General features: G+C 37.1%; 1 protein-coding gene and 1 long non-coding RNA gene across 3 annotated transcripts; one reads left to right on the top strand and one right to left on the bottom strand.

The window, feature by feature from the left end:
- The first annotated feature begins 8,070 nt into the window (after positions 1-8,070).
- On the top strand, positions 8,071-10,851 carry LOC140965098 (uncharacterized). The gene is made up of 3 exons (XR_012172962.1): positions 8,071-8,932; positions 9,808-9,926; positions 10,306-10,851. It is a non-coding gene; the product is annotated as an uncharacterized lncRNA (long non-coding RNA).
- A 6,541-nt stretch (positions 10,852-17,392) lies between these two features.
- On the bottom strand, positions 17,393-21,716 carry LOC140964782 (cysteine--tRNA ligase 2, cytoplasmic-like). Of its 2 annotated transcripts, none has more exons than XM_073424716.1 (10): positions 21,498-21,716; positions 21,050-21,224; positions 20,249-20,312; positions 20,007-20,168; positions 19,404-19,574; positions 19,037-19,318; positions 18,819-18,944; positions 18,364-18,582; positions 18,145-18,261; positions 17,393-18,045 (listed from the first exon to the last, which is right to left on the bottom strand). In XM_073424716.1, exons 2-10 carry the CDS (start codon positions 21,220-21,222, stop codon positions 17,701-17,703), a joined length of 1,659 nt encoding a protein of 552 aa, XP_073280817.1. In that variant the 5' UTR covers positions 21,223-21,224; positions 21,498-21,716; the 3' UTR covers positions 17,393-17,700. The 2 variants fall into 2 exon arrangements, with proteins under 2 accessions (XP_073280817.1, XP_073280816.1); XM_073424715.1 differs by having other exon boundaries at positions 21,470-21,716.
- Positions 21,717-24,052: the final 2,336 nt, after the last annotated feature.

The raw sequence follows: 24,052 nt of genomic DNA on the forward strand, positions 1-24,052 counted from the left end.
TAGCGACCATTGTATCACACCGTCGCTAATATAAAACTTGCAACGGCTTACGTATAACCGTCGTTACGTTTAACGACGATTTTAAGCAAAACCGTCGCCAATTTAAATTTAGCGACAGTTTTACAAAAAATGTCGCTAAAATTTGCGACTGTTTTTGTCTAACTGTCGCTAATATTAGTGACGATTTTAATAAAACCGTCGTCGATTTAAAATTAGCGACAGTTTAGCCAGAACCGTCGCTATATTTAGCGACAGTTTTCTGCCAACCGTCGTTAATATTAGCGACGGTTCTTGTTAAACCGTCGCTAATTTTAAATCGGCGACTGTTTGAAAAATAATTGTCGCTATTAGCGACAGTTACATCAAAAACCGTCCGCAAACTCTCTATAAATAACCTCATCCTCGGTCCATTTTCTACCACACCACTTCACAACACTTAAAAATTTTCTCCCTTACACAATTTTAGTTCCGATTTAGGATAAATTTTTTTTTAAAATTTTAGTAAATTATTAAATCAAAATATAGTTAGCAAAGTAAGATTGTGATTTTTTTTATATTTATTAAAATATTAAAAGTGATTTTTTTTATTTTAGAGAAAACATTAGCGACGGAAACCATCCCAAATCGTCGCTAAAAGTAGCGACGATGTTTATAAAAAACCGTCGCTACTTTTAGTGACGATTCAGTAAACCATCGCTATTTAACGACAGTTTAACATTAATACCGTCGCAAGTTTTAGCGACGGTTTGGGATGGTTTCCGTCGCTAATAAATTTGAAAACCGTCGCAAATTGTAGCTACCACATCTCTCCAGAACCGTTGTCTTTGAGCGAATTCTTTAACCAAAGGGTCTTTAACAACGGTTTTACAGACCTACGACAACGGTTTTTCACCGTCGTCTTTAGACGTCTACGACAACGGTTTTTCACCGTTGTCTTTGAGCACACCCTTTAACCACAGGGCTTTTAACAACGGTGTTATTTGACCTACGACAACGGTTTTTAACCGTTGTCTTTTGCCTTTTTTGTAGTGTATATTTTTGGAATGAATGGAATATAATTTTCGAAATAAGATTTTTTCATATATTATTTACTTATTATTATGGCATAAAAATTTATAAATGTTAAATCTAAGATTTCAAATAATGTTGGTTTTAAAAAATAATAAAACAATAACCAAGAGTAAAGGATGCAAACATGTAATTTTCAATATCACTAATTATTTCACAAATTTTAGTAGAAAGTATATCTTTTCGTTAAAAAATATTATAAAAATAATTCTATTTGGTATATTTATGCACCAGCATCGCATGTGATTCACTGGTTATTTGTCAAGAAATATATAATAACTTTATGTTACGATACCAAAAAAAAAAAAAAAAAACCTTTATGATAATCAACTTAACTTGGCATCTTGGTTTCCTTTGATAATTGATTTCTTTAATAAGAAATTAAATTCTAATAATAAAAGCATCAAACATTAAATAAATTAGTTCACTTTTCAAAAAGAAAAATTAATGAAATATTAGTAGTACGTTACACATCTATTGTGTATATTTTGTAATGCCTCATTGTCTCCATTCTACCAAGATGAATCTTTTCAGTCTGTTTATGTACTCATTCCCACGCACACTAAGAAACTTATCAGGAGGTCACCCATTTTAGATAAATTGGCTTTTTTTTTTTATCTTTTGTTGTCCATTCTTCATGTGGTTTGTCGATGCGGTGTGAAGTAGTATCAGTTATGGCAACAACAGTATTTGCTTTCACTATTCTCATTGGTCTGTCAGTTATGACGTACCACATATCATCGTCTTGTGCAGCTAAGTGAGCCTGCATTCTTATCTTTCAATCATCGAATTCTTCTATGGAGAACATTATCATCGAATTCTTCTATGGAGAACATTGGAATCTTATTGAAGGAAGACATGATATTCAGATGTAAAGATGGAAATATTCATAAACAAGATTCAACAGCTTTTTTTTACCACTTGTTAGGATCGGTTGGGTGTGATAAAGTTTTTAGAAGAGGGAGTTGAATAAACACTTGACAATTTTCATAACTTTTCGATGGATGAATCAGTTTAGTGATAAACTGAATTCGCGAATCTTGTTGTCAATGTCAATCAGTTAACTAATGAAAGTGCGGAAATAATATAATTTACTAAAAGGCTTTGATCTATACCATAGTTTTGTGGATGTTCGGAGGCTTCAAACGTTTCTACGTCACCCCTTCTATCTCGAGGATAGGATATTTACTAAAAAGCTTTGATCTATACAATACTTTGTACAAACCCATTTCAATTTGGACTTAACACTGCCAAAACTGAAACTCTTAGTATCAATACAATTTTATCAGTACTCAACTGATGTAATTTCTAAGAACAACTTATCTCTAAAAGATCGAATATTATACCAATGAATTTTTAAGCTCAAAATATAGCCTGAAAGCTATTAATAAATCTAATAAGCGTGAGCTTCTTATCTATGAAACTTTTAACTCAAGAATGAATGTGCACGCAAAAGTTGTTTCTCAGCTGATCTTCTCGGGTATTTATAGTCTTTGCTTCAAACGGTAATAATGAATGTATTTGAATCTTTATATCCATTAGACACGTCAACATTCTTTTGACAATCATACACTATAGATTTTCTGAAATGTGGCGTTCCCACTATGAGTTGTAGTCTGCTCTTGTACAATTTACGGTTGTTGGCTACGCTCTTTAACTGATGACGTGTCAAACTGATTTATCAGTTGACTCTTTATAACCGATGATTGCTGTGTAACTTATCAGTATTAAATGATCGTCCAGTTGACTACACACTTTCAGTTAGCTTTGAACAGTTCAGTTGCCTTTAATAATTTGCGCATTAATCTTCAGTTCGAGCAACTATCAGATACACATCTTCAGTTCAGTTATCTTCAGTTGTCTTGATCAGTTCTTCAATCTTTTCACGCTCAATTTTTCAAACTCCGAAAATTATAATTCCAACACTCATGAATTCTCTCTTCAAGCGTCCTCGGACGTCGACAGTGAAGTATTTCTCATATAATATTTTCTTAAATCAAACCCAAGTAAGTGTAGCCAATTCAATCTCATGTTCCGCCCCTTCCCACCAAAGGAAAGCATCATCCCTAAGCATATACGTGACACACCTAACACGGTCAGCGTCTCCCATATTCAGATAACGAAAGTGCACCTTAAGTGATCGAATCCAACCCTCAGCATCAAATGGGTCGGTAGTCCCAGAAAATTCTTTCGGACCTAGCCTCCGGAACTGATCATAAACGTCAAGCTGTGGCCTCGGAGCCTGCCGACGAAGAAGCGTGCCATGCCTTCCAGTGCACGAATAGCAGCATCTCAAGTAGGAGGTGGGGGTGCATTCCCTTGACGATCCTCAGTATTCTCATCTTGCCTATCAGTACTAGGTGCGCGTCTTGGAGACATTATATCTGAACAGTTTCCAAATTCGAAACGAAACCAACATGTATTTAAATCTAGGTTTTCTAATCATGCAACATATATTAATCCCTTTATGAGCAACTTGTAAACATATATAATATTTAACCTCAAAAAGCTTTTAAACATGTAACGTGAACGTATAAACCATGTAAACATGCAGGTATCATCATAAAAATCATGTAAAGCAATTAAACTTACAGACTTGAGGCTTGACGGCTGAGCTTTCCTGAACTGGCGGTGGCACAGACCTTTGCAGGCACATCGCTCTGATNTAAAAGCTTCGGCCGTCTATAATATACATACATATATATTTTAGAAATATGTTTGCACCATTTAAAATAAATCCACCAACTATTATTTGAAAAATCCAAAAAAAAGTAACTCGAAACATTAAATCGCAAATCTTCAACCAAACCTAACTTTAACATTTTCAAAAATAATTTAACTCTAACATCCTTTCAAAAATCCCTCAACATCATCATAAATCATAAAATCTTAAAAGTACGTAAATCATTAGCATAAGTCATAAATATAAGTCATAAACGCAAGTGCGGAAAAACTAACGCTGGTCCTCGGGTTGTGTCCACCTTCAGTCCAGCAAGATCAACTATCAAGTCCCTCAACAACATCAACACCAATCTTACCTGCATCGCTCACACCTAGTAAGTCTATTGACTCCGCAAACCTTAACTATGCTAACAAGTAATACATATACAATCACATGCAACAGTAAAAATGATTTTACTTAAAATAGCTTTCATGAACATGCATAAACTTAAACATTTTTCCTTTATCATATACATTTCCCTTTTCATCATATACGTATATGTTTTCCTTTTATTGAATTCGGGTCGTTAATTGTGACTTTCGTATCAGCTGAAGGTCAATGGATCCATCTAAATGTAACCACAATACTGGGCGGCGGGGACATCAGCGACAATCTCACCCGTCAACTAAGCCTTGGCCTTACATAGCATCATATTAGTCACAACCATTTCACCTCCTTCAACGTTTCATATTTTCATCATTATAAAAATTCAAGCATTTATTAATCATTTTTTTAAACCAAGCATGCAACATGTCTTTTAGCGTTAACGTTTTATCATATATGATATCTCATGGATGGGCCCACTACCCCTGGCCGATCACTAACCCAAATGGAAGACAGGCCTATCAAGGGCCCAGGTATTCTCCTATAAATATCAGGGCTGAGTGTTTAATTCATGGATTCACTATATTATTTTCAGCAGCACCCTTAGCTGCTCCCACCCATTTACCCTCAGTCTCTGACTTGAGCGTCGGAGGGGCTACGCCAGGAAACCCTCCTGGCCCCCTTCTAACGATCTTATTCGTGATTTCAGGCTATGGGTAATTTTGAAACCTGCGTCTGAACTAGTGACACTTGTTGGAGTCGGACCCTAAATTTCCTGTGAGTATCACTTGGCGCCGTCTGTGGTAAGTTTGAGCTGAGACGTAGAGATGGCAGGTAGGAGAGGGAGCAGAAGAACTAACACAGCATCGTCGCGTCCTCAGATGGAACCCGAACAATCTTATGTTGAGATGAGACAGGAACAGTCGCGTCTGGAGACGAGGCACGAACAACCTCGTCCGGAGATAAGATCCGAACAGCCTCGTCACGAGACTGAGGCCTAGCAACCCCCTCCCAATGAGAACGTGAGGAACTTGACCATGGAACAATTGGGCCGATTTATTACCCAAACAGTAGACGAGGCCATGAGAAAGAACCAGGAATCTATGTTTGCTGAAGAACAGGCCATTCGCAAGGAGCGAGAGGAAAATGCTGAAGGCCATCAAAGCAAGGTCGAAGAGTCACAGCCACTCCCAAGTGGGGAGAATATTGAGATGAGAGAGATGTGGAGGGAAATACGGATGTTGAGAGAGCAGTTGGGAAACAGAGCGCCATCACCCAGGAGAGGAAGCCCTTTTTCGCTCGCCATTTTAGAAGAAGGGCTTCCTCCAAATTTTCGACAGTCAAATGTAAGAGAGTACGAAGGACATATTGACCCCGAGGAACACTTGGGAAGGTTTGAAAATGCGGCCTTGTTACATCAATATTCAGACGGGGTCAGGTGCAGCGTGTTTCTAATCACGCTGGTGAGGTCAGCTCAACAATGGTTTAACACCTTGCAGCCCAATTCCATACAGTCTTCTGAGGATTTTTCTACGGCTTTCTTGCACCGATTCGCTAGCAGTAAGATGCACCAAAAAAACTATTTGAGCATGTTCGTGGTGAACAACAAGAAGTGGAAACTTTGCGAGAGTTTGTCTAGCATTTCAACAACGCAGCGCTGGAGATACCAACGACCACTCCTGACATCATGATAAGTGCCTTTACCCAGGGATTGAGAGGAGGAGAGTTTTTTAAATCGTTGATCAAGAAACCTTTATCAAGTTATGATGATCTGTTATCTAGGACGGAAAAATATGTAAATCTAGAAGATACCCAGTGGCATAAGAGAATGGAACAGCGGCCTGGGGGAAGTAGAGTTGAGGGAGCGAAAAGAGGAGGTAAGAAGAGAGGTGCGGGCGAGAAAGAGGAGGATAAAGCTAAGGACATAGGACAATTCTCATCACATGTTCCCCTGGATAGGAGTCGTGATGAGGTGATGGAGGTGAGGGAGCCCGAGGGGGGGTAAGAGAAGTCGCGAAGGGTTAAGAGCAGTGATAGATTGTCTTCACGGGACAGACGAGAAGGATCCGCATCTGGGAGTCGACTAAGATCTCGCCCGTCCCCTAGGCATGGTCAAGGCCCTCAGTGGATAAATCAGAGGGTCGGAAAGCAAAGAAGGGAAGGTCGAGATCAAGATGTCCCTCAGGAGCCCGTAGAGCCGAGGAGGAGAATGAATGAGGAAAACCACCCTACGAGAGGAATGATTCATATGATCTCGGAGGGTGCTACTGATGCAGACTCTGAGAGAGCTCGGAAGGCACATGGGAGAAGGTTGGAGAACTTTGAGATATCTAGGGGTGCAGACTTACCACAAGACCCCGTCATCAGCTTTGGACCGGAAGACCTCCGAGGCGTTGTGACTCCACACAACGATGCCTTGGTGGTGATGGCCACCATTGCCAATTATGATGTGGCAAAGAAGTGATACCCCATGGATGGGCCCACTACCTCTGGCCCATCCCTAGCTCAAATGGAAGACAGGCCCATCAAGAACCCATGTATTCTCCTATAAATACCAAGTTTGAGCGTATGATATTGCATTCAATGTATTATTTTTCAGCAGCACCCTTACCTGTTCTCACCTCATATCCTCAGTCTCTGATTTGAGCGTCGGAGGGGCTACGCCGAGACACCCTCTCGGCCCCCTTCTAACGGTCTTCTTCATGATTTCAGGCTCAGGACAATTTCGAAACCTACGTCTGGACTAGTGACACTTGCCGGAATCGGACCCTAAATTTTCCGTGAGTATCAATATAATTTCATAAACATTTAAAATAAACATATTAACATAATTTATATCATTCAGGGCACTGCCAAGACGTCTATCATTTTTCAGGTGTAAAAATGACTGTTTTACCCTTGGATTTAAAATTTCCCGATTTCGCCTTTTCTTACTTTCATTGAGTCTACCATTTAACCATTCACTTCAAAAACCCGAACCCTAGCTAGTTTCCCTTCGAGTCATCTTACGTTTTATTCGAACCACTCCCGAGTCACCTCAAGCCAACCCTTAACTAGACCACATAGGGACCCTACTGACCAGCATGACTCATTAAACCAGCCCCTAGCCCATGCTACAGCCTCCTGCCCGAGAAAAGAGCCGCGCGAGTTCCTTTCTTGTGAGCCTAGGACTCTACACTCGACGATGACCCTTCTACCCAAGCCCTCACGCTCTTGACCCTCACTGGACCCTGTTCCAACCCTTTCCCGCCAGCCTGAGCCAGTGCCGACCCCCCTGCATGCACGCGAATCCTCCTGCGTCTCCATGGGAAGAGCCCTACCCCTACGGAGCTCTTCCTTGGTTGCTGTCCAAGAGTCCTAGTCGTCCTAATTCCAAGCCACGACCAAAGTCGTGGCCATCAAGTAAGCCATGCTCGAACCCTAACTCATGCGAATTCATAATTTTCGTGCAAGCTCCCTCCCAACCCGTGCAACCCTTGTCTAAGCATACATGGACCCTTAGCCCAATGGAAAAACGTCCCTCCTAATGCTTCGTTTGGTTGAAATGATAGGACAAATGAAATGATTAGTACCAAAATGATTAAGTATTTGATAAACCAAGATTTGTATGGTTTGCCTATATCCTGTGTTGCGTTTGGTGAGTTGTCTTAAGGGTGTGATTGAGAAACTATTTACGTGTGTACTACCAAAAATACCCTTTGCTTTTGTCTTTAAATTTTTAAATTAATACCTATTACATCTACCCCACATTTCATCTGCTCGTTCTCGCATCAAAACCCTAGCCGTCAACACTGTGCATTGATGTGGTAACTGTGAATCCAACATGTGAAGGATTTAAAATCGATTCTGCAGGTATTAAGTCGGGCGAAATGGCGAGAATATGTAACTGAGCACACATTGCGTAGAAAGAAATTCGATATACAACCATCTGCAGTAAATATGAGTAATTCTGAGAAAATTTGACAATTTTTTAGATTTAAGCTCGTTTACTGATATCCGTAAATTATTTTTTTGAAATATGTTGAGAATTTCTTTCTGTCATGGTATCTGAGTAATTCTGAGAAAAGTTTACAAGTTTTTAGAGTTACGCTGTTCTTGGTTTTAACATTTTATATAAATTTCAACTTGTATCTGCATTGTTACTAAAATTTTAGGTGTGTGGTTGATCGGGCATCGTGATTTTGCTGTGATTCATTCATATCATCGGTGAAATAGAATTTTACTGCTAAATGTTTCCTGGAAGGATTTATGCTGAAATCTGAGTGCCTTATGGTATGGGAGGATTATGTTTATCAGTGACTTGTTTATTGGGTGGGAGTGATGGACATTTAAATTTTAACATTGCTACTGATTTTTGGTTTCTCTACGCTAATTTCCTCTGTAATTGATGTTAATTTTTGCAAAAGTGGATACAGTCCAGTTGAAGGTTGCCTACTGTGTTTTAGACACAATGTACTTTGTAGCAGGTTTCCTATCTCTTGAACTTGAACCCTTTCCATGTACATTTGGTTCCCCGGCATGGCATCGTAAATCTGCATTCATTCCTTTACACTTGCCTTTTGAGTTGCTTCCTGAATCTAGAAAGGTGGGAATGTGTTAGTTTCAGTCTTCGAGCTGTACAGCTTTTCTATATATTTCTCAGTTGAAGATCAAAACTTGATTACAATTTTCTTGGTTTGCTGAAGTTTCTGTTCTTGCGAAACATTTAATTCCGTTGCAAATGTATTTTAGGCAGATATGTCTACCTATGTAACTCAAGTAGGAAATCATGGAATGATTCTTTAGCGTAGCTTTCATGGATTTGAAGACAGCACCGCTGTGTTAGTGCGGCAATGGGTTTAAGGTTTTACATGAAGCTGGTCCCCATTCGACACGACCCGGCCACTATTACTTTATATGTCCAGCCGGTTTGAAACATCGGAACCGATTCTTTTGGTACGATGAGTATCAAAAAACAACTTCAAGCAATGAACCATCATCCAAAATCGAGATGGGTTCAAATTCGTCGCAAAATCCTACTTCCCCTTTCGTAAAGCGTCGGCACACAGAAGGATACAATGCATCTTGCAGTTCACAGTCTTATAATTTGAAGAATGCCGATACAGTTGACACAGAACAACACGTTCAAACCAAGTCAGTTATGGCATCCACCACATCAGCTCCATCAAATGATCCAGTGGATCACAAACCTCTATCTATCGAACAAGTTTGTTGTTGCTTTAGTTGCATTTGCTCAATATTGTGTTTAATGTTGTTCTTCATGCTTGTTCTTGTAATCGTTACGAAGTAAAATGTTGTGTGTATGTTCGTTATGTTGTAATAGTGTTGTGCGAAATGTTGTCCACGTTGTTACTTGATATTGTATATGTCCTAGCCTTTTTTGGTTTTTTTCCTGAAGAGCTAGAAAAAGACTTGGTATTGTAATTATTTGCTGCTTGTAGTTGTTGTAATATTGTACTATTTTGTTATTATACATGTTTTAACGTTCAATATAATTCAGAATGTATTTTGTATCTTACATTTGTCTTCATACCTGCACAAGTCAATGTTCTTTCATTTGTAACCCCATGTACACACGGTGCAGTGAAGCAATGCTGAGATGACAGTAAGAACTCCATTCTGACATTTTAAGATGTTTAGATTTTGTTTTAATATGCATTGAACAGTGCTATGAAAAACTGTACAGGGACGAGGACCAATAATTGCAAGGGCTTAATTTGCATCAAGCTTTTTCGTTTGAGCTTCTTTGTTGTGCTGCAAAGTGAATTGAATCTGCCATATTGCTGCATGCGAAGGTGAATTAGCTTCTTAGGTATGGTTGTGGAGATAAGAACATTTAACAAACAATTTAATTTCTTTTGTGCACATTTGTCCTTGGTATTTCAGACCACAAGTGGTGCGATTGATGGGACTGGCTTTAATTGCATTTCTCAGTAATTAGTGTTATTTTCGGTTCAAGTTATACAGTATTTGAAGGTATTATATTGAATGCAAAGAGCTGCCTATGTGTATTGGTTGACCTATACTGCCAACTACAGCCAATCAATTAATTTTATGTATGTTACAGGATATGGCATTAAATTTGGTAGAGTTGTGAGCATTTAAATCGTTTCATCCAGGGCTTAAGGCAATTGTTGAGTTTCTATTTATTTGTGTTATTTGTCTCACTGAACAGAAAAAAGAAGTCTCAGCTAACAAGATGTCCGTGACTTTCCCCAGTGGGTCTCAAGATTCCGTGACCAGCAAGTACGTAGTACCGCTGATATCACTGTTGTCAGATGAAGAAAGCGATGGTGTTGATCAGCCTCCAGCACCATCGACGAAGAAAAAAATGGGGGGTTTGTTTCCTGCTGTTTCGTTTAAGGAAACAGCATCAACCAAAAAGCTTTTTCACCCTGTGGAACACATGTACTTAAAAGAACTAATGAAGCATCTAACAAGCAAGAAGCGTGGCTGGCTTGCAGACACTGGTGCCACGAAGAAGCGTGTTGCAGAAGATAAATGTGTACCGGTTGTTGTCATCGACTCGTCAAGCGAGTCAAGTGGGTAATATACTGACTTTGTTCATCAGGTGAATTGGTCTTGCAGCCACCCTTTTGTTTCTTTTGCAGTGTATTATAGTTGTCTATGTAGTCGACGGTTAGGTGGTCAAGACTATTTCGCTAGTGTGATGTGCCACTGTAATCAAATCATCCTATGTACCTGTACATTTTAATATATTATTATGTTTAACAAAACTACAGCCCATATGTTGCGTACCAGTACAACAAATATTTTATTGTGTTTAAGAATATTCATTTTTTGTATGATCCAAAATTATTGAGTTCAAAATTTAGTTTCTGTAAACAGAACAACACAAAAAAAGAAAAGGATCATGTCTGTTGTAGATGTTGAAATAAATGTTTAATAGATACCATATTGCGAACATGCATCGAAGCTGCAATGTTTGTAACTTTTCATCAGTATTTATACCATTGTGTGTGCTTTATGCTGCTCATCTGACTTTGAACTCATACAACATTTCGCTAGCCATTTTATATGCATTACCAACAAATCGTTACGAAGTGAATTTGAAGGGAAGGAGAGATTATTGGTATTAGATGCGTGGTGTGTTCATTTCAGAAAGCTTGTTAAAAAAATTGTTGCAAATATGTAGTCGAATATTTTTAATCGTTGGCTTAAAGATTTGACGAATAGCTTACAACGACAGAGGGTCAACGCATAGTTCCACTTTTTGTCGAAATCTGCTCAAGACCAATCAAAGGTGTTGAATTTGTGGATGTGTATACATCTTTGTTCGTATCCAAGAAAATGGTTGTGTAACGAAGCAAGTTAATTTCCTTTTTTTTGTTTAACAAAGGTAAAGTGATGTGTGGTGTAGAATCAAATATCCATAGTTTTCATACAGCAGCTGTTTAAAATTTTGTCAAATGAAGGCCTGAAGCTTTGTTTTGAACAACCAACCCCTTCCAAAATAAACCATTACATCGAAATATGAATCAAAAGTCAAAATATTTGTTACATATTTGGTCTCCAAAACAAAGCCCTTCGTGAAACACAAAATTCGCACAAATCAATTTGATTCAAACACGTTCATCGCGGCAGCAAAGTTGATTTGAAAGTTTGATATGCGCAAATATTCAACACTTCGTCAAAATAGAGGCCGCAAAACGAAATATTACCCCAAAAGTGCCGCATGATACGTCGTAACGTCAACCTCCTCCTAGCAACCGTCTAGCTAAGCTCAATCTTCCGCCATGACCCAAGCGCAAGAACAGTGATAATTTCGCATGGTTCTCCACCAATTCTTCAATAACCCTAACTTTCTCGTCTTCGGTCAACTCAGGAATTGTTTCCATGACCTTTAACACATTGTCTTGGTCATTGCGCATCTTCTCATCACCTTCTTCTTTTTGTCTTGCTAATTGTTTGATAAGGTCATTCATTGTGTCTTTGGTGATGATTGCAAAATTATTTATGGCTTCCACTATCGCATCGTCAGCAGCGTCTACATTTTTCCGTTTCTTACCCTTTGATTTCGCAGCACATGTGGGTCGCGAGGACGGTGTGACAGATACAGAGATGGACTCATCACCTCCCTCATGAACAGAGAACAATGCGTCCAAATTCCCTATATCGTTAGCCAATTCAGGTGTCATGGTAAGAACCTCTTGAACAGCAGCAGCAAAATGTTCAGCTCTCTCTCCGGTTGCACGATCATTACCGAAGATTTCGCACCAATCATGGTAATAGGTCCACCTTTTGTGTCTCATTGACCTGGCTTTTTGGTCTGCCTGCGAATTTAATATCACAGAGTACCGACATGAGTCATTTTTTTCCAATAAAAAATGACAAGTATTGTTGGAAACAAAAATACCTTTATTAGTGCATCCCAAATGTCGTTTGAAGCTTCAATGGTCTTCTCTGTGTCGTTCCATCCGACTCCACTTTTATTTAGTATTGTCACCAAAGATCCGTACAATTTCTTCCACACATGAACTTTAGAGTTAATATGTGGGTTCCCACGTATATTTGTGTCAGGAAACGCAACTTTCATTCGATTCTCAAAAAAAGATAAATAGCCTGGCCGAAATCCGTTGCCGCTTTTCCAACCTTCTGCGGACGCCTCTTTCAGTGCTTGTATTAGAAACTCTTCTTCACGTTCACTCCAACTACGTCTTGTCTTATCAGCTTTTTTGGCTTTGTCAACAAAACTCTCGGAATTTACAAAACTATCCATAATTATCATGTTGACACTGCCGTTGTCCTACACCTGGTAGTAATACACCACAATGGTTAGCCATGTCACATTAGTTTAGTTTACAAAACATCACATTTTGTAACAAAAAAGAAATATATAATTCGTTGGACTAGATTCAAACAAAATAACATCAAATGTGACAACTACTTGAATGCCAAAGTTGTAACGAAAGAGTTACAAAAAACATAATGATTTAGGTTAGATTCATCCACATAGACATAGCAAGGTTCTCTCGCCAACTATCCCAATCATCCGACGCTTCCAAGCTAGTGATGAACTCATCTTGCATCTCATTCTCCGGACTGACTACATCATCGATGACTTCCTCAATTGGATCGTCGGGCATCTCAGACCTGATGAAGTTATGTAGCAACATACACGCCATTATGATTCTGTTTTGTGTTTTTAGTGGATAGAACGAAGGACTTCTAAGTATGGCCCATCTTTTTTTCAACAAACCGAATGCTCTTTCGATTATGTTTCGGGCTTGAGAGTGTCTCCAGTTAAATAACTCCTCATAATGATGTGGCCCATTTGCACGGTTTCCCCAAGCATCCCTATGATAGCGTACTCGCCTGTAAGGAGTCAAGAACCCCTCTACATTTGCATACCCATTGTCACATAGGTAATAACATTCTACAAATAAGATATTAGTTAACAACGTCTGAGAACAATATTTTAAAAACAAGTATCATCAATTCACAGTTCATAATAGCAAAAAAGATTATCACAACCTCTTGGAATTTTCAGTGTCTCGTCACGAGTCACGGCATCTTTAAGCACCCTGGCATCTGCTGCAGATCCCTCCCACCCCGTAAGTGCATATATGAACTTCATCTCACGGTCGCAAACCCCAAGAACGTTGACTGCGATAGTACTTTTTCTTGTTCTATATCGTGCCTTGTCCACGGTAGGTACATGTACACTTACATACGTTCCGTCTAATGCACCAAGACATCCCTGTACAGTTTAACATTAATAACTACAAATCAATGTATCTATCAAAAACATCACACCTGAATAGTTAAAATGTTTATTTGGTACAGTTTGTTGAAAAAGGTTTGACATTACCTTGAACCATTTCCAAGCTTCATTTGAGCACGAATCATCGACAGGAGACGGTTTAACCAGTAGTAAAGGATGTAACATGAGAATTGATTGGAGCACTTGATGGAAATGGGTGCTGATTGTATGGCCAATACGTACATAGTCATGTCCAACAACTCTATTTTTCTTGTGATGAGCCAATACAGACAGAAACATGCTCACCTTCTCTTGAATACAGACATATCTAGACTCGACTAGTCCTCCAACATGAGTTAGCAAGTAACACAAGCGTAGAAATGCATTCCTGTTCATTCGCAAGTTGAGCACACATTGAACATCTCCTATCTCAATAATCCTGTGCAAATGGTTCATTTGCACACTTATTCTTTCTGTGATGCTATAGGACATTGTTCTTGTACGCTTGTTGCAACGTTGTTCTGCACGTTTATTCAGTACATGTCATCTCACGAGTAACATAACCAACAAAGCTCGACACATTATTTGGTGCAGCAACACAAAAAGAGTAATGTGTCTACGCATAATGGCCAGCTATGGAAGAAACTTCAGACAGAAATAAAATTCAAAATGGGGTTAACAATGAAATTTTGAAAACACAAAACAAGTACAAATACTGAAGATACTAAGCTTTAACAACGATTGTTTAGAAATGCTTGGTTATAAATACGTTAACACATTCTTCGAATAGTGTGTAAATTGCATTACAAAATGCAGTATTAAAATGCCCACAAAAAAATCATCACAATATTAAAAACATTTCCATTAACTTTTGAACTTCTACATTGTAGTGAGTAACAAATTGACAGTTGTTTACTCCGATTTGGTCTTCAGTTGTGATGTTGTTACGTAGATGAGATGGAGAAGATGCGTTGCAGAAGATGAACCTTACAAAATAAAAATACAAGTGTGGCTGCAAACAAATACGCTACAAACAATGAACAACGCAAAATTCAATTCAACGTCTGGAATAAAAAAAAAGAGATCCAATGTCGTATTTCAGAAAGCCGGATAAGTAAAGAGATGTCATTTACCGACACCGTGATAGCCTCCTCACAATTCTCAATATTCGCACGACACAGCAGCAACTTCAACCTACCAAAACTTAATTTCGACAACAGCTTACCAAAAGAAAGCGTTTGCGAGAAGTCGTTCGAAGAGTGTTTACCTGATTTAAGTAGTTATCGCAGCACACAACGAAAACCTAGCACATCGCCTTTGTTCGTACGTTGTCCTCAAGATGAGGGATGAATTATTGTTGGGGTTCTCCAGGGTAATTTAGGAAAATGCTGCCTTGATAGATATAAGGATTATTAATATTGGGCTGATGTGAGGGTTTATTTTAACCCACTTAGTAGAGGCTAGTCCATTGGAGAAGACATTAGATGGGGTTATTAAAAAATAGACCAAACAATGGATTGACATAAAAAGATCAACACAATCCTAATGAATCCACCCTACCAAACGAACCATAAGTGTCCTACCACGGCATCCCATTCATGCACTAATATAATAGGTTTTGGATCATGAAATCATAAGTTCGTGACATGACATAGCATAAAAACGAAAATAATTGCAAGGCAAACATATTTTTCAAACACGTAATATGGCGTGATAGATGAGAAAAAGGAGATTAAGACGTGTCTTTGCGTATTTTACGCACGAAAAACAAGTTGAGGTGCAAAGAACGTCTATGAACGGATGACCTCGCTGAATTTCCTTCAGATTTTTCGTGAAACTCCTCTCAAAACGTGGTGTGTGTGCGTGTGGTTTGCTGATGAAAGAGTCCTAGCTTTCCTAGGTATTGTGTGCGTGAGTTTTAGTAATTAGTTTTAGGATTTTTATGGCTTTTTATTTTAATTAAAACTCAAGTGCAAGCCTAAGCCTATTAATCAAGATATATTATGTCCATTAAGCCCTTTAGTAAGTATTTAAAATATTTTGTTTAGCAAAATTCGTGAAAACATTAGCCGAGTTCTCAAAAAGTTCACATTTTCGTCGAAAATCGAATACCGTTTAAAAATACGAGTGGATGTATAAATTCACCTCAAAAAACCTCATTTTCCAAAATAACATATTAAATACACCACACATTAAATAATTAAAAATAATTATTCAATAAAAATATTTTCCCTTATTTGATCCCTGATATCCGTTCTTCCTTCGCTTCTCGAATAAACTTTAAAACATTTTTTTATGCATTCTAAAAATAAACTCTATTTTTAAACGTGTAGTCATGTATATCATAATTAATTCATGCCATTAAAATCATTTAATTAGTAGTTTTCTATTTCTTTAGATTTACACGTAGTTGGATTACGTTATCTTATTTTTGGACCTTACAAATTCACTATCAATTTCTCTGTCTTTAATTTGGGAATACTTTGATGCCATCGTTCTCCGACTGTAATGGACCATAACATCTAAAAAAAACACATGAATTTTTAATTCTCAAATTTAAAACGAAACAAAAAGAAGAAAAACATAAATTAAAAATTATACTAACAAGTAATGTCAACAATATACAATCTTAGATAGATAAATGTAGTGATAATGAATGTGCGGTATGCAAAGAAGAAGAATGAGAACAAGTTGGAAACCCATAATCGTCGAAACGAACGAGGGAAAAAAAATTCAATTCTGAGTAGGCATAACCAAATAGCCAACGAAAAAGGCAGGCAATAAAAACCATAGGACACAAAAGAGTTGGTTAATATGCACAAAATAACATGCACCCAAAAAGTATTAACCATAAATCATAAATAAATAAAGTAAAGAGAAAAATAATCTATTAAACATTCGATTCGACGAAGCAATAAATACAAAGTAAACACGATCAACAGATTAATTAATGGTTAATAATTAAAAGGACACAAATTAAAGATAAGGACATCTACGTCAACAAAACTAAAATTTATGGCAAACATAAAATTTAGCATCAAGAAAATTAATTAATTAATGATAATCAAGAGGACATAAAATTCAGATCAGGACATTATTCTTATTATATTAAGAGGGCATGCACAAAAGTTGTGTGAGAAAAATTATAATCATAATTTATATAAGATTTTTTTTAATTTTATGTTTAATTTAATAATAATGGATAGAAATTAGTGATGGCCTTTAGTGTAATTTGAGCGATAATATTGAGAAAATGTTATAATGACAATGTTGAGAAAAAATGTTGATATAAAGACCGTTTCAGAAACAAAAATGAAGACATACATTTGTACGTATATGTGTATTGACAAATATTGACAATTGTAAATATTGACAAAATATATAAAAATAAGAGATCCGCCTCATAATAGTAAAGAGATCCGCATCACAAAATAAGAGATCTGTCACACAAAATATGACCCGTGAGAACGTCTCACACAAGTTTTTGCCAAAGTTTATACACCCCACGAGCTTTTTGCGGTATCTGGTATTAATTAAGAATACAAATATCTCCGTAGAAGTACAAATTAATTGTTTTTGGCAATTATAACTTTTTGTAATAACATCCTCGTAGTAATAAAATTAATTTGTTCCCAACAGTATCCTTGTACAAGCTTTGGGCACTCTACTGACCACAAAATTCATCTAAATTAGAGGCAGTTTTAACCACTTCTCGGTACGAAAATATTGGTGTGTAAAACCCGACACAACGGGGTAATGCAACAGCTCGAGAACTTAAAAAATCAAAAGTTACAGGTACTATAAGTAAATGATTTGATCCGTAACTTACATAGTTAATGGGTTGGATACACGCCGCCTCCTGCTACTTCTCAGCCGGTGAAATTGAATCAGCATTTTCCACTCGAGGGTTCGTTGGAGCATTTTCTGCAGGACGAGGGTTCGTTGGTCGAACAGGGAGGATGGGCTCTTCCGATTGAGCAGACACATCTGACTGATCTTGTTGTATGGGAACACATGGCCTCCAAACTGTTTCCTTCGCTACGTCCATCAGTGCAATTCCCTTGGCAGCTAAGTCGTGTCTAATCTGATCGCTTTTCGAGAACTCTTTGTTTTCCCGGGCTATCATCCTTTCTTCAATTGAATGCATGACGTCTTCTTCAGTCAGCAAGGCCCTTTTCAAAGCTTTATCTTTAAGTTGCTGCAGAACCTATATATGGTGCACAATATGGGAGATGAAAAGGTAAGAGTGATCGAGTGTGTAAGTCATGATATGAAAAATGTAAGGGGGAGTAGATTTCATTAGCACCTCGGTGTAACTCGAATTGGAGAGTAATCCAAGAACATCCAAAACTATTTTAACCTTTTCCTCTAAATCGACCAAGGACTTCATTGTTGATAATTGTTGTTTCTTTGACTGCTTCTTCTGGAATATATTAAAGGAACAAAGAGAACTTTTACATCAAGCATATAGATAGGGGCATACTCTTGAACAAAATACAGTGCATTATCGATTACAAATCCCTGCCTTGAGCATGTTTACTGAGCTATTCATGTATCTCAAAGCTTCTTGTAGAGAGGAATTTAATATGGTCGGTGTATGCAGATCATCTGACATTTTGGTCTCAAACTCCGTGTGCAGCTTATTAATGCCTTCTAGGGCAGCAGCACTAATACGGGATGTTTTAACATCTGCTTGGGTATCATCACTCAGAGATAGTAAAGCATTTTCGCAGTCTAGCAAAGTCTGTCGAGATTAAAAAAAAAAACCCATAACTTAACAGAAACAATAACATAATCTTGCATGCAATGGATATCTGCATGCTACGGCATCAATTAACAATCATGTGCGTAGATCTAGTGATATGGACCATAACAAAAAACCAACACAAAGAAAGACTCAAGCTCTGTGGCACCCATTTAAAACTCAATTAAGAGCAAACATGATTTAATGAACATTCTATGGAAGAGAGAATTGTTCACCTGATACAAATAGAAAATAGCTTCGGATGCAATTTCTATCTGAAAAATTGAATAATTAACAGGGGAACGATAATGAGTTCCCAACAAGAAATATCGCAGTGCAAGAGGATGGTATAGATTGGTAACCTACACAAGAATATATTAATTAAAAATAGCCGTGAGCTTATGAGCATATCCAAAGGTATCGAATGGAAGATAATACTCCTAGTATCTTTTACCTCACGAATGGTGAAGAAGTTTCCAAGTGATTTAGACATTTTCTCATCATTAGCTGTCACAAAACCATTATGTACCCAATAATTAACTTTGCTCCCTGAGGAAGCAGCACAACTTTGAGCAATCTCATTTTCATGATGAGGGAAGATCAAATCCATCCCACCACCATGAATGTCAAATGTGTGTGTCAAGTATTGAGCACTCATGGCACTGCATTCAATGTGCCATCCAGGTCTCCCAGGACCCCAGGGGCTGTCCCAAAATGGCTCACCAGGTTTTGTAGCCTGACCAAAAAAGGGTTGGACTTCTTCATTCAAGAGTACAAGTGGCAGATAATTATGTCAGTCCAATGGCTGAAGAAGTTTTCACCTTCCATAAAGCAAAATCAGCAGGATTCCGCTTTCTCTCATCAACAGCAACTCGCTCCCCGGCCCTGTTATCTTCTAGCTTTCGTCCGGATAGAAGACCATAATTTGGGAAATTATCAACAGAGAAGTAAACATCACCATCAACAGCATATGCACAATCATTGCTGATAATCTGCAAAATTGAGACCAGAATTTACACGTGTAAAGGAATGCATGTGATATCATTAAAAAAAACAAATTTCTCCATACACAGCAAGAGGGTCACAAAAACAATTGTACTCGTTACCATGATTAAACAAAAGTGGGTAACCATAAAATTCTCACAAATGTGTCATAGAATGATAGAATCACATTAAAAAAGCAGTTAATATGCCTAAATGTAATCTTTTGAGTCAAAAACAAATTCTTTTATTCCAATGAGGGAACTGACAGGAGAGTATAACACCAAAGCAAAAATACAAGTAAACTACAGTTTTGTACCAATTGTGCCTGAATGTTCAAGAAATGCTGAAGCTCGGTATCACACTGAGATTTGAAAATGGCCATGATAGCTATTGAATCTTCTATGAAAAATTAAATACAAACAAAAGGGTAAGCAATGAACCTGAGCAATCATGTCCTTGATTTGCTGCATATGTTCAGTAACCCGTGGTTGATTGGTGGGAACAAGGCAATGAAGATCCGCCATGTCATTAAGAAACTCATCGCAAAAACGACCACTCAACGCCTTTGGATCCTCCCCAACCTCATTTGCTCTACGTATAATCTGCAAAATATTTACCATGTGAACAGTTACATGAATTAATCCAACACAGATATACATGTCTAGAGAGAAAATTTGCATACCTTGTCATCGACATCGGTGAAATTGCGTACATATGTAACATCATAGCCCAAATATTTCAGATACCTAAAGCATTAAAATTCAATGAATACAGTTAAGACCAGGATGGAATAACAGGCACAAGATGATATTAGCACACAGATTTCACACACAATATATCAGTCGTGGAAAATTCTCCTCCCAAAACCCATATCCTTTTAAGAAAAATCACATAATAAGAGGCAAGAATGGATCCATACAATGCAGGGGACTGTGTTCCCAAGTATCATTTAGCACTATTTTCCATAACGAACAACGCAAATGTAGCATTTTGGAGTATTAGAACAAATAATCAAGATTCTAAGTGTATAATGCACCTTTAATCATGACCCACTAAAATGGAGCTAACTCAGCATGCATTTATTGGAAAGTATATCTCAGGAAACCAAAATCCATCTCCATCTTAAGCCAATTTGGCCATCTAACCATTCACTCTGCATCTAATGGATAAACTGATCTTTTTCATTAAGTAGCACCACATTCTGCCTCAGAAGCTTCCTTTTGTTAATCAGAAACAAATTGCCACTATAAAAACTTCAACACAGAAACCAAAACAATCACCGGTATAAAAGTACCAATGTAAAGTTAAAGCAATCCAAAAAAAAAAATTATAATCCTCACCCACAATCTAGTCATGCAAGAAATCGGACAACAGCATGAATACATAGATGAAATCTCTCATCACAACACCAGAAAAAAAAAAAATCAAATTCCCATAAATTTAAATTTACGCCAAAAAACAATATAAAAAAGTTGTAATTAACCTGTAGAGTACATCGAACGCAACATAAGCACGCGCATGACCAATATGGCTGAGATCGTACGAGGTGACGCCACAGACGTACATCCCAACTTTGCCCTCAATTCTAGGCTTGAAAACCTCCTTCTGTTTTGACATTGTATTGTACAATTGGAACGTCAGGCTTTTTTTGGCCATTTCTGCACACAATTGAAGACGAAAAGGAATTTAAGGCAAGATACCATAAACTAAGTCGAAAGATTTTAACGAGATGAGATCTGAGATATAATATATATCAGAATCTGTAATCAAAACCACAACTAGGCTACATTTACTAGAATCTGTAATCAAAACCACAACCGGCTTTAACAAAATCGTAAACTTTTCCCCCTGTATGACTACTTAACATCGAACATGTCCAAATATTTTTCGAAAAAGAAAAAACCTTGCGGTGGAGAAAATCTTCGTCACACAGAGAGAATCGGAGAGGTTGGCTTATCAACGAGTCTTCGATAGGAATGCAATTGTCTCTTCCAGTTTCGTTGATTGAGGGCTTCGATTTTGGTCAGCCAACAATTAGAGGAGAAGGAAATCGACCATGTGAGATTGGGTCAAAAACTTTACGAATTTATGAAAACCTCATAAACGAAACCCTAATCGCGTGGTGTGTACGAATTGGAAGTAAGAATTGCGCCCCGAAAATGTAAACACAGTAAAAAAAATAATATATATATATATATATATATAAAGATAATACTCATTTTCGTCTTTATTGTTCATCGCTTTTTCCATTTCAGTACATCTTTATTTTTGATTGCTTAAGTAATCCTTCAAGTTTTCAAAATCTTCCCGAATTGGTCCCCGTCGTTATGTTGACGTTAAGATTAACGTTGACTCACATCATGTGCCTCTCACATGATTTTTTCTTTTTGAAAGCAGTCGATTACTCCCCAAATCATTTTATTGGCAACCACTACGACAACCCTAAATCCTCAAATCAAAGAGTCCTAATTCGAAACCCACGGCGAACTGGATGAAAATTTAGCAATTCCAGATTCAATCTACTACAACATCTGCCATGGTAAAGGCTTTTCATTATTTTCCATGATTTTGCTGTAGGTTCTCGATTAATATGTTCGTAGCATTCTTATTTTGTGATCTTTTATGTAATTTTAAAAGTAAAAATTTACACAAAAATTAAAAATCTCAAACTTACAAAATATATTAAACTACACACTTTTATAAAATTTTCTCCACTTAATTGTGTTTTTCTTCACAAATTGAGAGACCTATTTATAGAATTTCTTTTGAAATAATCTAAAAATAAATACATCATTACATACATCATCACACACAAATTTTCAATATTTACATTCTTATTTTCAACATTCAAAAATTGTCTTCATTACGTGTTTTATACTGCCTCGTTAAAAACCTTACTAGGAAAAACCCTTTGGGATAAAAACCATAGTAAGGGAAAAAAACAATGCAGTCACGTAAACTCCTCCTCATGTGTTACACGAACGATTCTTCACAAATTGCGTAGATTGCACATCCCAATATATTTATATATGCTTTCTGAATATTGTCATAGGAAGTGCCTTTGTGAAGAGATCTGATTAGTTTTTACTTGATTGAATGTAACGAATATCAATATCTTTATTCTTCTCAAGCTTTTGGGTGAATGCGAAGAATTTAGGGAAAATGTGTTTAGTTTTGTCGCTTTTTATGTATCATTCTTTCATTTGAGCAATACGTGCAGCATTATCTTCATATAGTATCACAAGTTTCTTGTCGAACGATAATCCGCATGAGATTTGGATATGTTGGATCATTGATTTTAGCCACACACATTCACGACTTGCTTCATGTAGTGCAATAATCTCGGCGTGATTTGATGAAGTTGTTACGGGTGTTTGTTTATTTGAAAGCCAAGAAATTGCAGTGCATCCACGAGTAAATACACATCCGGTTTGGGAACGTGCGTTGTGTGGATCAGATAAATACCAAGCATCAGTATAACCAATTATGCTTTGATTTGTATCTTTTGAATACAAAAGTCTCAAGTTTGTCGTTCCTCGTAGACAACGGAATACATATTTAATTCCGTTCCTGTGTATTTTTGTTTAATATGAGCTAAATCTTGCCAATAAATTTACAACAAAAGATATATCAGGTCTTGTACAATTTGCAACATACATAAGAGCACCATTAACACTTAGATATGCTACTTCTGGATCAAGAATAACTACTTCATCTTCACATGGACGGAATGAATCTTTTTTATGTTTAATGATCTAACAACCATTGGAGTACTTAAAGGACTTGATTTATCCATATTAAAACATTTAAGGACCTTTTCTGTATAATTTGACTGGTGAACAAATATTCCATATTCTTTTTGTTCAATTTGCAAACCCAGACAATATTTTGTTTTTCCAATGTCCTTCACTTCAAATTCTTCCTTCAAGTACGACACAACTTTTTGAATTTCTTTATTCGTTCCAATGATGTTTAAATCATCAACATATACAGCAATAATTACGCATCTGAATGTTGTTTTCTTAATGAAAACGCAAGGGCATATTAAATTGTTAACATATCTCTTTTTCATTAAATGTTCACTTAGTCGATTATACCACATTCGGCCGGATTGCTTTAACCTATATAATGATATTTGCAATTTCACATAATAACATTCTCTGTGTTTTGAACTTTGTGATTCAGGGATTTTTATATACATATTACTATCGAGTGATTCTGAAACGTCTGCTATTCGTTTTCTTAAAACGTGCTAGAAAAAAAAAATTTTAAAACCTCACTTAGCACTCGGCCGAACCATAAAATATTTTTGACATCATTTTAAAATAAATCAACCAACTATAATTTGAAAACCAAAGGAAATAGTTTAGCATAAAACTATCCAACATTTTACTAAATCTAAAAATAACATTTGAAAAGTATAGTCCATACTATAACTTCTAAAAAACCACTCATAAATAAATTGTCGTAAAATTATCTTTAACAT

Source organism: Primulina huaijiensis, chromosome 18 (genome assembly GCF_012295235.1).
Source record: "Primulina huaijiensis isolate GDHJ02 chromosome 18, ASM1229523v2, whole genome shotgun sequence".
NCBI lineage: Eukaryota > Viridiplantae > Streptophyta > Magnoliopsida > Lamiales > Gesneriaceae > Primulina > Primulina huaijiensis.